We start from the raw sequence: 17351 nt of genomic DNA on the forward strand, positions 1-17351 counted from the left end.
ACTTGTATTGATCATCTCTCTTCCAGTGTACACATATGGTCCGCATATAGTCAGGCATGTGTGTAAGAAGAAAGAATATACTAATAGTGCATTACCTTTTCATGCAATGGTTTTTATTGCAAAAAGAATAAAATGTATAAAATACAAAAACTATTGAAATGCACACCCATAAAAAAATCTCAACACATTCCGCTGTGGGTGGCCTCCTACCCTGCACCTGATGGTATATGCGTCGGTAATATCACAGTAGAGAGCTGGTACTCCACTGGCCCAGATCACAGAGGAAGAGATTCTCTAGACCAGGTGTGATACCCCAGCCAATGCGTTTGGATACTAAGATCTTTGTCTATTTACACCTAAGTGAGCCAATAATTTCTTCCGATATTTGAACCGCATCTGTGTGTGGCCTGACAGTGAGTGTTTACCTGCCGTGCTAATTCATGCCTCCTTTGCTTCAAACAATATACGCCCACAGCACTTAAGAGGCCCCCTTAATCATTTAAAATTAGACACCATACAATATCCATAAAAACGGACATATTACTTTACTTCTTAGTAACCTATTCGGTATATACACAATTAGTGACATATGCCCAACACTATAGGGTCTCCCACAACTTCTTCATTTGTGATTTCAGGCTCACTGTATACACAGACAGCCTGTAGGTGCTGTTCGACCATATTGCTATTAACCTCTGGGTTGCTGTGCAAATTTCAACCACAGACTGGATATCGATCGGCATAACAATGCAATCATTCTTTAATTATTTCATTACCACCTAATCATAAAAGGGTTTACCTCATGACTAAAATTAAAAACTATACTGCTAATAATGTGTCTTGTTACATTGAATACAATTGCAAGAAACTTTGTGACATCCAAGTAGTTGATCTGAACTAATCCATTTGCTGTGAAAGTTAAAGCACACACAAGAGATGTTATCAGTGGAAGGAAAGTACTATATGAATGAACCTTCTATTTATTGATTTTTTTCCTCACAAGTCAGGCTAAATGCACCCCCTCTGCTCTCCCATTTCACGCATCTTTTCACAGACAGTTTGTTTTCCTTAAATTTTTCACTGAAAGCTGGAACAAAAAAAATGAATGTGTTTTCTACAAATCACCAATTGCCACAAGAGTTCTTATTCTGTACTTGATTAACTGACAACATTTTAAAACCATATATCATAGAACGCTTTAATTATTTCCCAAAAATACATTTAGCAATGCAAAAGAGGCTATGTACCATATATCATAAAATAAATATCACTGTTGGTGCTACTTTATTGTTCAATAACATGTCAGTTGCCACTTGTGAAGATAAATGTATTATAGTAAATAGTATTCAGCATAATGTAGTTCAATTTTTATTATGCAGGGGAAGCCAGAATCCGCTCTGTATTACCACAATGACAACTTGGTTGCACTGATGGTGGATCTATTTGGTGCTGGAATGGAGACAACCACTACCACTCTGAGATGGGGCCTCCTGCTGATGATAAAACATCCAGATATCCAAAGTGAGAAATCTATATATGGGATAATACACTCATACTGGGAAATACAAGGATATGAGAAGGCACCTGAGAGTTTTGTGCCTATATAAAAGCATAAGGCCGTAGGCCGAGCGTGGTTTTCTATGGTGACTGTTCATATCCAAATATTTCAAAATAGGGGCTGCATCACTACTCATAATACATGCATAGCAGTTTCTGATAAATAAAAAAAAAATAGTTTTTTTTAGGTTATATTATCTTATTAGATTATGTTTTGGTATAATTATTGTTTAACTATGTGTAACGAGACCTGTTCCTGGTTTTCCTGCTTCCAGCCTTCCGGTTTCTCTACCTGGAACCATGCTTATTCTGATAAGCCTCTACTACCATAGAGATAAGTGCTGGGGGCATCCGAGTACCTGTGAATGTGCATAGTTCTATGGGAAAGGCGGCTGCTAAAGGTGAAGATCTCTACTAGTCCAGTTCTTAAGGCTTATCGATGGCTGTGGCCCTAACACTATGTATTTTTTAAGGAAAAGAAGGACATGTGTCACACTGCTGATTGTGATAGGATTGTATCTGCAATAGACTATATGGGAAAGGAGATGACTCTAGGGCTGCTGCTGGCAGTGTAATGTACGGCTAAAGTAACATCAATGTTGGAAGAATATTGTTAATGCACACTGTATAAAAAGTTTAACTATATTATATGCAACCCTCTTCCATGTATGAGATTTGTTGTAATATGGCCACCATAATGAAAGATATAATTTTTATTGACTAGTTGAGAATACATTTTCACAATTTTCTGCAAAACATTTACCCCATTCTGCATTTTAGTAGTGCATCTTACACATTTCTTCAGCTGACAATTTTCCTAAAATACTCTCCCCTGAATTCCACCATCAATTTTTCCTGCGTGGAATGTAAATCTTGCACAGAGCAGAATAAATTGGCTGCAAACATTCCCAAAAGGTTTCAACATAAACAGTAATGAAAAAGTAAAAGGTACATAAACAGGAATAAAAATAAAAGTTATACTTGGCCACTAAATGTTAAAGTAGGAAAAATCAATTTAGAAGATAAAGAGAAAGTTGATTGTTAAATGTTTTTTTTCTTAATCTATATTCACAAAGGAAAAATATAATGCTAGAAAATAAGGTATGTAGCAGTAGTATGTACACTAAAAACTGTTGCTTGTCTAATGCTGAAAGTTGTGCAATTGCACCTAAACAAGATTAAGATAGATAAAGCACCTTGTCACCCATGTGTACTAAGGAAACTAAGTTCAGTAGTTGATAGATAGCATAACCACTCCTACTTTAATGTTGTTTACTCAAGTAGTTAAGAACATAATAATTCAAGTGGTAAAACTGTAATACACAGAGCAGAATAAATTGGCTGCAAACATTCCCAAAAGGTTTCAACATAAACAGTAATGAAAAAGTAAAAGGTACATAAACAGGAATAAAAATAAAAGTTATACTTGGCCACTAAATGTTAAAGTAGGAAAAATCAATTTAGAAGATAAAGAGAAAGTTGATTGTTAAATGTTTTTTTTCTTAATCTATATTCACAAAGGAAAAATATAATGCTAGAAAATAAGGTATTTAGCAGTAGTATGTACACTAAAAACTGTTGCTTGTCTAATGCTGAAAGTTGTGCAATTGCACCTAAACAAGATTAAGATAGATAAAGCACCTTGTCACCCATGTGTACTAAGGAAACTAAGTTCAGTAGTTGATAGATAGCATAACCACTCCTACTTTAATGTTGTTTACTCAAGTAGTTAAGAACATAATAATTCAAGTGGTAAAACTGTAATACAGAAATAATGGAGTACTTTTATAACATGAACAGATGCAATGTAATGCACACATGAAAAACATGGCGAAAATACATAACTAGGGAGCAATCTTACCATCGATGCTGTGCTAAGGGGAGAGATATACTGCACCTCTTCTTTCTTAGCATCTAAAATAGCGACCTCCTGTAATTCCCATGATGCACTGAAAACTAAACTACAGAGGCCCTGAGAGTTTAATTTTAAGCTAATACGAGACTGACCACTAGGTGGAGTTTACACTCTAATACCAGAATGGCCACTAGGTGTTGAATACATTTGTAAATATAAAAATGCTGAAGGCATAACATTATATATATATATATATATATATATTCAGAGAGAGAGATTAGAAAATTGTGTCTTTGGTTTTTAAAGATGGCAAGAATGTGGAACTGTAAGTTGTGGAGCTTCAATGGTATTTTGAATGGATTGAGTGGAGGGTAGTAATCAGTGACACTGATTATCAAATTGTCATTGGCACATTTGCTACACTATCAGGATGTTCAAAAGAATTGAATTCCCAACGCACTAGGGAATCAAACACTCAGACTATCTTCGTTCATATAATATGATTATTTTTTGACTGAGTTGGTGCACCCTATACATGTATTATTAGTTCATAAATTAACAAGTACAGAGAAAAGAATCATGTAACATAGGGGCACTCTATGATAATGGAGTATTCTAAAACTTACATTTTATTAGTTTTATTAAAATGATAATGAGTCCCAAAAATAGTGCCTGTGACACCAGTTGCGAAATAAAAAACAAAAAAATAGTGAAATAAACAAACATATAAATTTTAAAATGGCAGAGAACACCGCCAAGCCTCGCAGTGTAATGAGACAGCCAGAAAGTCTTCAATAAGATTTTATAATAAATGACAAAATGTTTTTAATAGCTGTCTATAAATCCAAAGGTATATGAAGGACCATTGAAGTTTTTTGGTCCTAAACGGGAGATGTCATAGATATATAATAAGACATCATTAACGGAGTAATGGTAGTATAAGCCGAGTTATTCCCTTGTTGTAATGGAATAGTTATTCAAGGGATATATATCAAAATGGTGAACCCTTAGTATTCCAGAATTACGTAACCTCCGTTTAGTGGGACATGAACTCTGGCAGTGGTAGTCTTATCACTATAAATCAGACTTGAAAGTGCTGTATGAGTAAATATATTCTCTCTTAATTGTTGGCAAATATGATGTATATAAGCCATAGATTACCAAGCTATAAGATGTTGTTTTCAACATCAGAGATTATATATTTCATTATAGTTGTTAATATAGCATTAGTCAGGCTAAATCCTGCCCCAACCATATGTTGTAGTAGGGCTAGTAAAGGACTGGTCTGCGTATCTCTCTATAATGGAGGCTCACATCTGAGCATTCAATCACCGCAGTCTGTCACACTAATAAAGCCCTAACTGTTGCTGAGATTCAAATGGCAGATCTAAGAGTCCCTCTTATATTGATTATGGGCTCTCATTCACTCATTCATACACACGCCAGAGATTAGACCCCTCCCGAAAAGATTTGTTTTGATAATTAATTAATATGCATAACACTGCGAGGCGAACGCCGACGCGCGTTTCGCTCACTCGCTTTAACCAGGCAAGCCGAAGGACAGAGCTGACAGCTCTTTTATGGGATAGATACGTCCCCAAATACGGGCGTCATCGCCAGCAGGCCAATAGAAATCTATCATTCTCGAGGACACAGACTCATTGATAGACACATCACTGACCCAATCACAATACAGAGAGGTAAATCCCGCCCTGCTAATCCTTGTAGTGATTGGTTTATTACAGATATATGGAGAAAATAGTAAACACAGATCATGAATGCACTAATAATACTGATGTATAATGTACTATTGTACCAAGGCTATCAAACAGAGAGGCATCATTAATATGTATTAGGATTGGTGCATCATTAGTAGATCTATTAAGTACATATAAACACAGGAATGTTAATATGGTTAACCCCACGGTAACATTGTGATAAGAATACATTTATTCTAAAGGTAAGGTTAACCCACACACTGCCTATCTACTCATGGTGCTGAAAATAAAAGATTTTTAATTTCTTGGAGGTGATTTATACGTTAAGTTTTACTAAATAAAACAAAATAAAGTGAATTAAGAGGTATTAACACCATTAATACCATAATGAATATAAGAACATTACAATGTTGTATGTGCTAAATGTAATTTTCAGAGGTACTGCTGCCAGCAGTACCATATTAGATGTAAAAACATCCCGTTTAAACCAGTGTGTAAGAAATTGAATAAAAATTAATGAGTTGACTCATGGTCCAAAGATAAAGAGTCCCTACATTTATTAAGTGATATCAAAAAAGTGTTGAACCAACATTACATTACATTAATCTGGATTTTACACCAGATTTAAGTGATAAAAATCAAATATTAATTTAGGTGATGTTATCAAATAAGAAGAAAAATATGTTAAATCTCACATTTAGATAAATGCCATATAATTTGTTTTGTCATTGAGACCATGGGGTACCAGACTGTCCATTAGAAATATCAGTCTGGATTCTTTTTTTAGCAATTCCTGCTGCATATCGCCTCCCCTAATACCTAATGATAGTTGTTCCATTATAAACGCTTGAAGTAGATCCGGATTGTTATTGTGGAACAAAAGAAAATGCTTAGCCACTGTAGTGATAGGTTTAAATTTCTCTCTATCTTTGGGAGCATTTTTAATATTGTTGACATGTTCCAACAAGCGTCTTTTAAAGGGTCTTGTTGTCATGCCAACATACTTCAAACCACACGGGCATATCAGGCAGTAAACAACCCCCATTGAGTTACAATTAACAAATTTGTTAATTTTCCAGATTCTAGAATATCTGTCAACATAGTCATGTTTTTGAATAGTGTATTTACAAGCTTTACACCTGCCACATTTGTAAAAGCCATGGATTATATTTGATGATTTCTTATTATGCGTAAAGTGACTATGGACAAGACGATCTCTCAAATTTCGGGCTCTTCGCCATGTTATTGTGACTCGGTCATCAAGGTTATCCCTGAGATCATGATCCAACAACAAGACGTGCCAATGTTGTTGAAAAATATTTGAGATGTCCCTCCATTCGGAGCAAAATGTGCCAATCATTCTTGTTTTTCCTTTTGAAATAGGTTTGGGTGTGGGGAATATCAAGGATTCTCTCTCTCTACAATTTGCTTCATATGAGGCCTTCTGTATACTTTTTTTGCTATAGCCTCTTTGTACCAGTCTATCCCTCAGTTCACCAGATCTCTTCTGGAAGGTGGTAATATCCGAACAGTTTCGTTTTGTTCGGAGGAATTCTCCTTTAGGCACCCCTTTTATTACTGATGGAAAATGGGCGCTCGTGTAGTGTAATAGACTGTTAGTAGCTGTGGATTTTCTAAACATATCTGTCATTAATTTACCATCACTATCAATGGAGATTTGTAGATCTAGAAAATTGATCATTCTTTCCTGGATATCAGATGTTAATAGGAGATTCAATTTATTATTGTTAAGGTGTTTAGTGAATTCATGGAATAAGGTTGTTTCTCCCTCCCATAACAGTAATATATCATCTATATACCTAAACCATATTAAAATATGGTCGGTATATATTTCATTTTGTTCATTAAACACCATCTCCTTCTCCCACCAACCAAGATATAAATTTGCATACGTTGACGCACACGCTGTGCCCATGGCTATCAGGATGTTCCAACCCCCATTGCCACCCTTTTACACTACTTACACATTAAATTTAAAACTATTGAGTACATTGATTTGAAAAAGGTTTTATGCTAGTTGGCAGAAATCTGACAGGTGACAGCTGCAAAGGCAAATAAAATCTTAGGGTGCATATAAAATGGTAATAAATACATATGATGCAAACCTAGTATTATCAATGTATAAGTCAGTAATTAGACCATGTGTTGTGTATGCAGGAAAGTCTACTGTAAGAAGAACATGTGAGAACTATAGAGGGGTTACATTACCAAAAGAAGTTAGAAAAATGCTCACTTTGAAAAAAAAGTCACTTTGGTGGTGACGTAATAAATAGGTATACTGTAAATCTAGTTGAGTTTGATACAAAAATTTGTCTAACAGACTTTACATAACAAGGAATATATTTATCAAGAACATCTCCTTTATGTTGATATATTTATATATATTTGCGTTGCCATCTATCGTGGCCATTAAAAAATCCCTTATCAGAAAATATGTTTGCTGCAAATTTCCCAGTGACACACCTGGAGTAGAAAGTGTAACTTTTGCACATATGTGCACGCAGTGCCGGACTGGGACTAAAAATCAGCCCTGGCATTTAAAGCACACAGGCCCATCTGCTGTGGGCTCCATGCACACTGATGCTGGTGCAGTGCACGTCGCTGGTGCTGTACAATATGATGTATTATAAGTGTGTGTGTGTGGAGAATTATTTCTCCTAATGACCCTCAACATTACATTGTTAGCACCACAATTACATCAATAAATACCATGACAATACATTATTAGTACCCAAATTACAGCAATAAATAACCCCCCCACACACACTCATACTACATCAATCACCCCCACATTCCAGCAACCAGCATCACCCCCCACATTACAGCATCCAGCATGACCCCCCACATTACAGCGTCTGGCCTGATCCCACACATTACAGCGTCTGACATCACCCCCCACATTACAGCATCCGGCATCATCACCCACATTACAGCAACTAGCATCACCCCCCACATTACAGCAACCAGCATTACCCCCCACATTACAGCAACCAGCATTACCCCCCACATTACAGCAACCAGCATCACCCCCCACATTACAGCAACCTGTATCACCCCCCACATTACGGCAACTGGCATCACCTCCAACAATACAGAAACCAGCATCACCAGCACATTACAGCAATACCCTCTCCTACTTATTAACAATAGTAAGCCCCAAACACACTACAACATTGCCACCACCACGCCACCCCATACTACAGCAGTACCACCAATTATACAGGTGACACTATAGTAAACCAATGTTTTGCTTTTTTCAAATCTCCCACAAAATAGCAACAACAGAATACGTACACACATATAGGTAACAGGTACCCCCTTGACTCACAGGCAGTGCCGACAAGAGGAATTTTGGGCCACGATACAGCAACTTCTTTGGGCTCCCATCATATTCAACAATGAAAGACTTGCCTTTGGCAGAAGTTCATATTATGCCACACCGTAGTGCGCCTAGTTCATATTATGCCACATCGTAGTGCCCCAAGGTCACATTATGCCATAATAGTGTCCCCAAATAACATTATGCCCTAGCAGTGCCCCCAAATCATTAGTAGTGCCCAGAAAAAAACTCATTCACAAATAAAAATTGGTACAGCATATCAGATACTGAGAGTGTGAGTCCCAGGAGCAGCTTAATACACCATTTACAATGCAAACAAAAATAGATAAATTGACACAATCACAGATAAAATTTATGACAAGCAATGTTTTTTCCTCTTAATTAAAAATCTCTGTACAGATAAATATGCAAGAAACATTACAGCGCAATAATGAGCAATACATAGTGTTGTAAACGTCATTGGATACACAGTAGTGCCCCCAGTTCATGAAAGGATGGTTAAAAACACAAACACATTGTATTCTGTTCTCCTACTGGGCACGCTGGGAGAGGAGGGATCAGCAGCTGTCAGCTCACAAAGGCAGTCGGGAGCAGGAACAGAAGGCAGTGGTCAAAGCGGAAATTTAGAAGTGGGGGTATGGAAAATATAAGTGAATGGAGTATGAAGGCTTGATTTTTTATTTTTTTTAACACTTGTCCCCTCTGTGCATTCCCATTCTTCATTACTACTTGTGTTTTATGATGGCTGCATCCCTGACATTCCCATTCTTAAGATGTCTCTCCCTTTACACTTTCATTTACCTATGCCCCTGCGCCATCTTTTTCTTTGTCCCTCTCACTTAACCCCCTGTACCACCTTCTCCCCTGGCTCTCTCACACGTCTTTCTGCACCACCTTCTCCCCTGATGCTCTCACACATCTTCCTGCACCACCTTCTCCCCTGGCACTCTCACACGTCTTCCTGCACTGTCTACCCCCCTGGCACTCACACTTTTTCCTGCACCCTCTACCCCCTGGCTCTCTCACCCCTCTTCCTGCACCCTCTACCCCCCTGGCTCTCTTACCCCTCTTCCTGCATCCCCTACCCCCTGGCTCTCTCACCCCTCTCCCTGAACCCCCTACGTCCCTGGCTGCTCTCTCACCCCCTCTTCCAGTGCCCCCTACCCCCTGGCTCACTCACCCCTCTCCCAGCACCCCCTGGCTCTCTTACCCCCTCTCCCCGCACCCCCTACCCCATAGCTCTCTCACCCCTCTCTCAGTACCCCCTTCCCCTTTGGCTCTCTAACCCCTCTCCCAGCACCCCCTTCCCCTTTGGTTCTCTCACCCCCTCTCTCAGCACCCCCTTACCCCCTGTCTCTCTCACCCTTTCTCTCAGCACCACCTTCCCCCCTGGCTCTTACCCCCTCTCTCAGAACCAGCCACCAGGAAGACAGAAGGAGTCGGGCCGGCCCATCTGGCCATCGGCCCGTCTGGCATTTTCCAGAAGTGACATATGGCCAGTCCGGCCCTGTGTGCACGTGTAATCCAGCTAAACACTACCTCTTCTCTAGCTTGGATATCTGTGTGACACCAACCTTACCTTCAAGTTCTTGAGAACTTTGATCTCTGTTCAAATATTTAAGGATGCTGTAAAATATAATGACTGTCTACTGCTAAATAACTCACAGCCTATTTAGTAATTTAAATCACTTTGTTGTTATCCCCACAGGTAGAATTATCCCTTTAGCTATTGCTTAAAGGAAAACCTTAAACACATCTGTCACTGAATCAGTAATGTGTGTTGTAGGTTTTAGTAGAAAGAAGAATTTATCATTGTGTTTGTAGACTATAAATATGTCACATTAATTATAATTTATATAACACATATTTTTGAACAGAAAAAGTACAAAATGAAATTGAAAGAGTGATTGGATCAGCTCAACCTCAAATAGAACATAGGAAACAAATGCCGTACACAGAGGCGGTCCTTAATGAAATTCAGCGGTTTGGTGATATCGTTCCAGCTAATGCCCCACATGCAACTTCTCAAGACGTTACATTCAAAGGCTATTTTATTTCAAAGGTGAGTGTCAAATTTATCACACACAGCATATCATAGGAATGCAGCTGGGTTCAGTAAAGGATGTCTACAACAAGATTCTTAAGGAGTTATATACTGCTACAAATGTTAAAATAAACAAACAAACACACAGTACTGGTAATATAGTAAAAAGAAAGAGTTCATGGGAAAATAAATGCACTGGCAAAGATAAGGGCTTAATAAGAGCAAAGCACAGCATATAAAGGGAATATTTAGAGTTTCTCCTCCACTCCCTTTATACACAGAGAGCAATAAAAAGCAGTTGACTCCCTTTTAGCTCTCTGTGTATACCTAAAGGCTCTTAAAAAAGCCCCTATCATGGAAGCAATGCTTAAACCAATTCCATCTACTGACAGCAGAATTTCCCAAGCACACTTCCACAGTGACACAGCAGTAGATGCCAGAGATTCCTGTCTGCCCCTCTTGTGGAATGCTCAAGGACAACAGCACAGAGTTGCCCATCATTACATGTATTCAGAGCCACCTTACCTGACCTCTAATATGGAGAAGGGAAACATAAAACTCATACAAGGAACCTACCTGTTATAGGTCTCTGTACTGTTCTTCGTGCTGTCTCTCACCACAGATGAGCCATAGTGTATTGCAGAGAACAGTGTGCCATGTCCACGGATTAATCACAGTATATGTGTAGTCTTGTTACTTACAAAGCTTATAGATTGTTATACTACAATATTCACTGCAATAATATCTTCATCTGTTAATGTTCATTTGTGAATGGGGTACTGGATATACAGTTTCTAGAGAATAAACTGATGTGCCAAAAATTAGAATGATAATGAAAGTGATACATATGGATGCATGAAGCTTCACTGTATGAGGTGACTAGTCATATTTACATAATGTACAGTAGATAGATTTTTTTATTTAATACATACCTGATCTTTTATAAATACTTGTGTGGTGTTGTCCCTTCTCACAAATAACAAGTGAAGACATTAGTATTGGATTGCTTTGCTATGAGCATTGGATCACGGCCCACTGGCTCTCAGTAATTTCTCAGTAAAGCCTGTTACACTTATACACTTTCAGTACTTAGTTTAAGCAAAGCTGGCTTACCCAGAGTTTTTTGAGAGATAAGAAAATGTAGCCTTCTAGATGGAGAGTGAGAAGGGAGAGGGATGCGCTCCTCCATGAGGATGTAGGGAATCAGATAGGAAATTGCTTCCCCAGTGTTTGGGAGAAGGTATGAAAATACATTGTGAGTGTGGCTTGAAGTATGAGTCAAGTGGATGGGACAAAGCAATGACTTCCTTGGCATGTATGTTTGCAAGCATCAGTCATAAACGCTGTTTGGGTTCCTTGTGATCTGGTAGTATGGGGTTGACAAAAAACATGATGGACCTGAGTCATTAAGGAGAGCAAGGCAAAAAAAGGAGTAAATTTGATTCTGGTCAAAGCCATGTTACATTGCAAGGGGTGCAAATTAGTTTTTTATTTTGTACATAAATAAAATACTTATGTTTGTGTCATACCACACAAATACTTGATAACTTTATTTTTACACTGAAATGTAAAGTTGATCTAGGAAATGCTCTACCCCAATTATAAATCTGTCCCCACATTTTAAATTTATCACCCCCTCTAATGCAACATAGTTTTGCCGAGGTGCAAAGTTACTTCTTTTTTTTTTGCTGTGCTCTCCTTAATGACTCAGGTTCAATGTGTTTAATTTGACAATAAACAAATAAGGTCAAGTTAGCTACAGACTTCGCCTTTCAACCTTATGGTTTAAAAACTAAGTCTGCCAATGTATGGGCTCCATAAAAATGTTCTTGTTTTTAAACTATGTATTTCTGTTACATAATGAACAGTTTTGAACATTTTTCCCCAGGGAACCACTATTATCCCACTGTTGACCTCTGTATTGAAAGATCCTGCGTATTTTGAAAAACCAGAAGAGTTTTACCCAGAACATTTTCTCACTTCAGAAGGACATTTAAAAAAGAATGAAGCATTTATACCTTTCTCAATAGGTAAGACATTTAAAAAAGAATGAAGCATTTATACCTTTCTCAATAGGTAATACTAACTCTGAGCAGATTTGGCTGATGAAATTTTCTTTAATGAGACTTGGGTCTTGGAGACAAGATTATCTGCAAATATTACTTGACTGGTCTTTGGTCAGTTGTCTAATTTTCCTGTTTGGTAAATTCCTGTATGCAGAACACATCCAGCCTGAGAGAAGAAACTTGATATTATCCAACACTTTACTTAGACAGGATGAACATACCGACTATGCATTATGACAAGTGCAAAAACTAAGTTGTAAAAAGAATGTAAATTAATCTGCTCACATACTGAGTGTGATCATGCAGCTTTGTATCGCGCAGTGCTACTACAGAGGCTGCCAAACACTCCCTGGGATCTCATTGTGCTCGTGAGAAATTATAGGTGTTATGCACCTATATAAGTCTATAGCACTGGATACACTGATATTTCTCTATGATGTTTTGACCCTGTTTCTCTCCTGAATGACATCTGACTATCCTAATCTTGGTTTTAGATATGGACTGTTATCCTAGATACTAATTTGGTGCTGCTTCTGCCTGTAACTGAACCCTTGTTTTAAGGATGAGGGTCTGCTGTAACCATGCTGCCTCTAAGAATGCTCAAGGTCATATATGGTATGGTAGTTCTACCCTGTTTACCCAATAATAAGACCTACCCCGATAACAAGACCTACCCTTACTTCTGCAGAACGGTCCAAAATAAGCCCTACCCCGAAAAATAAGACCTAGCCAAATCCCCATTTTGCCCGGTCCCTGTGCTACAATACAATGCCCCCAGCTCCGCTGCCCCCCCCGCATGAAATGGATGCCGCTGCCCCCCCCCCCCCGCATGAAATGGATGCCGCTGGCAAAGATTTAACAGTGGCATCCATCACAGCTGCAGCATCTCACTCTCTCACAGTGAGCGCGCACCCTCCCCTCCTTTTCTGTGAATGACGCTGGCGTGCGTGCCAGCGTCATTTACAGCAGCGCCGCTGAAAAGAGTACAGAAAAGAGGAAAGTGAGGACAAAAAAAACGGTAAATAAAGTACTGTAAAGCAGGACTAAGGGGCATAATGGGGATAAAAGCAGGACTGAGGGGCATTACCTGTTTATTGAAATTGCTGTCAATGTCAATTAAAATAAGACCTACCCCGAAAATAAGCCCTATGCTGTTTTTTGGACCCCCCAAAAAAATAAGACAGTGTCTTATTATCGGGGAAACACGGTATGATGTTTTTACTGTACCTGTTTCTCTAGTTTGCTTGTTATCTGCTGGTTATGATCTTGGTTTTAGATATTGATTTGGAGCTGCATCTGTCTGAGAGTTAGTCATTTGGGGCTACTGAGTACTATTAAGCATAACATACATTGCACTATAATTAAAAATCACGTAGTGAAGTCTTTGGTGTTTATAAACAGGGAGATTACGCAGATAAAATATTTTCGTTATTAGATTCCTCATTACTGTTTCACATGAGGCACTTCAGGGATTGTCTGAAACACAGCGATTATGTTTCTGTGGAAAATGGAGAATCTCTGTGTCTTATATGTACCTTTCATATTACAGTACGCCACTGATTTATATGTCTAAAAAAAAAATACACAGAACAAAATCTCTTGCTTATACCCATAGGGCCAAAATTAGATTTCTACTAAAGAGAATCTTATCCAAAATAAATATATATGAAAAATGTTAAATAAGTTTATGCATGCATATACTAAGCATGTACTATGCATGCATTTCAAACAGAACGTCAATCTGCTATTAGCAGTTAATGTACATGCAAATATATATATATATATATATATATATATATATATATATATATATATACATATATATATATATATATATATATATATATATATATATATATATATATAAATTGAAACACAGCAGAGCTAGGATCTCATTAAATGAGCAATTAAATGCCAACTCAATAATTAGGAAAGCAGGTACTGTTCCAAACTAAGTCCAAGCCTCCAAAATTTCTTAACGATAATACATAGAAAAATGTGCTCCAAATGAATATGATCGTAGTAGAAACTGGGTGTGTTCTTTATGCGATGATTCGAACTCCATTTAGAAACAGCGTGTTACCACTAAAAAATGGATAGCGTATGTACAGTAGTCTAGAAGAAACACGTTCCAATAATTCTAGTACGTAATTCGTATATAGACATGGAAACAGGAATCTAAACAACTTGGTCTTTGGTGTCTCTCTGCTGGCAACTAGCGCAACGGCTTTGAATCTTCACAAGTGACCACCTGATTCAAAGGAGCAGTACACTCAGCTGTTCATGCAGCAACCGCAGACAATGTAAAAAGGTTCCAGTTGAATCCAACACTGTTAGGTTCACTTGTGGTATCTTTCAATAGCACTGTAGAGAAACAGGCAACGCGTTTCATCCATTGGTTGTGGTCTTGATACAGCCATCATTTGCATTTGGACAAAAATGCGTCTGCACCCTTCCATTTCCACATGTGTATTTCAAATTGCATCTTAAGACTCATACAGTCCTAATTTTAGAAATAAAGATATGGCCAGAGCAAATATACATCAATCATAATCATCAACTTTGAGACTTGCACCTGGTTTATGTAGGTCCAAAGTTTCTCATAGCTAATGTACTTCAAGACCTGTTTCACTCAAAATAAGATACATCTCAGCTTAAATTGCATCTGTTTCCATATATTATTTCCATAAACAAAAAAAAAAAACATGTTTCTTTGACTTAAAATCTGTCCTGGAAAAAAAACTATACATCATCATCATCGCCATTTATTTATATAGCGCCACTAATTCCGCAGCGCTGTACAGAGAACTCATTCACATCAGTCCCTGCCCCATTGGAGATTACAGTCTAAATTCACTAACATTTATAACAATTAGATTTCAAAATAAAAAGTTTTTCAATGCAAAATTGACAGCTTAAAAATTAGAAAATTTGTGCCGTTAACTTAGGAAATATCGGATAAAAAATAAGTAAATGAAGTGTTAAAGTGTGATGAATATTCACTGTAGCATTTAGCTGCTATTAATGATTCCTATTTGTGTTCTTTCTAGGTAAAAGAAGCTGTGCTGCGGAAAACATGGCTAAAATGGAGCTATTCCTGTTCTGCACGACGCTGCTGCAAAACTTCACATTCAAGGCTCCACCTGGAGCTAAACTGGACCTCACGCCTACAACCGGTTCTATTAATGCCCCACAACCTTATGAAATCTGTGCTATACCTCGCAGCTAGAACATGTTTTCAGACAAGCTCATTTGAAAGATATGTCATAATTGTTTAGAATTGCAGCATCTACAGAACATTTAAATAACAGTGTCTGGTAACGTTTAAGAAATTAAATATAAATTTTTTTAAGGTTAAAAAATATGTCTTTCCTTACCACCAATGTTGAAGCTATTGGCAATGAATTTGGAATTAGTGCGTTTTACTTTGATGTATACATGTTAATTGTTATAGCCAATAGTATTGCTAAGCTTTCTACTCTACTACAGCCATGAGATGCAGGAAGAGTGTTTAGCCAAGTATGTTATAAAATACAATGGTAAGGAGGCAACATGTGAGGTGCAAAATGAAACTAAGGGTTAAATTTATCAAACCTTTTAAACATGACAAGTATATATATTGCCCATAACAACCAATTAGATGCTAACTATCATTTTCTAGAATGTACTAGATGAATGATTGTTAGAATCTGATTGGTTGATATGATCATCACTTCCACTTTTCCTATTTAGAAGGTTTAGTAAATCTACCCCTAAAATTGATGAGTCATGGACCCCTTGTGCCACTTGTTTGCGCAATCTAAATTCTGCTGGGATTTAATGGGACATGTAACCCTTGATAAATTAGTGTGCAACAGAATTGCATCCAGGATACTGATATTTCTGGACTTATTATAGGTAACTATAGAATATTCCTCAGCACTTGTGTGTTCATTTCCATGTGCTTGTTGTTGTTTTTTTTTCTTGCATACATTTTATTGTATTATATACTTAATAGATAACAATAAAAGAATATATTATTTGAATTTACTCACAACTGGTCCTGAAGACTTTTTTTGTTCAACCTTTCTCTTAGAACGCAGACATAAAAGTCTCTTCATCATTTATTTTCTTTTAGGTTAATAGTCAGTTACGGTTGTGTCACACTGGCAATTTTTAATGTGTTACTAACCTGCATTCTTTTCTTCCTGGACCCAAATCCAACACCTCTTGGCCAGACTCACAGAAGCCCTTCCTCGTGTGGTGACATATTCTGGCAGTGCTGTAATCGACTAGTGAGTCAGTCCCATCATAGACCAATGAGAAAAAGAGTGAATATGGGGATCGACAGGAGGCAAGTTTAGCCCTTGCCTCTAAAGCCCGCTGGCTCAGGAGTATACTGCCCCAGGAGAAAATACATGAGTGTGGAGGAGAGAAATACTGACATTTGCAGTCATGGTTATACTTCTTGCTTCAGCATGGCTTTCATGGTCCTAATGCTCATCTCAGCTGGTGTCAGCTGAAGATAGCAATACATCCTAGTTTGGCCTTACCTACTCTGCTGACTTGTCCCTGTATCAGCTCTGGAACTCCCCACTGTGCGGCCAACCCTATTAGACTTAGGTGGTGGTTCATCGGCACAAGATATTAGCCAGAAGGACTGTGGGGCAGTCAAGTGCATGATGGACCCTATGGAGATACCATAATATCAGCAAATGTCTCTCTGTAAGGCAAGTGAAAGGCACATTTTAGGCTTATGGCCACTGTGCGG

The 17351-nt window shown here is 37.9% G+C and overlaps 1 protein-coding gene across 1 annotated transcript in view; it reads left to right on the plus strand.

The window, feature by feature from the left end:
- LOC142143437 (cytochrome P450 2K1-like) overlaps positions 1-15933 on the plus strand; it is a 76959-nt gene extending 61026 nt beyond the window's left edge. Inside the window, exons 6-9 of the mRNA XM_075201278.1 lie at positions 1380-1521; positions 10369-10553; positions 12424-12565; positions 15652-15933. Coding sequence (XP_075057379.1) covers positions 1380-1521; positions 10369-10553; positions 12424-12565; positions 15652-15830 — 648 coding nt within the window. The 3' untranslated portion in view covers positions 15831-15933. The remainder of the gene's footprint in view (positions 1-1379; positions 1522-10368; positions 10554-12423; positions 12566-15651) is intronic.
- Positions 15934-17351: the final 1418 nt, after the last annotated feature.

The sequence above is a fragment of the Mixophyes fleayi genome, chromosome 3 (assembly GCF_038048845.1).
Source record: "Mixophyes fleayi isolate aMixFle1 chromosome 3, aMixFle1.hap1, whole genome shotgun sequence".
NCBI lineage: Eukaryota > Metazoa > Chordata > Amphibia > Anura > Limnodynastidae > Mixophyes > Mixophyes fleayi.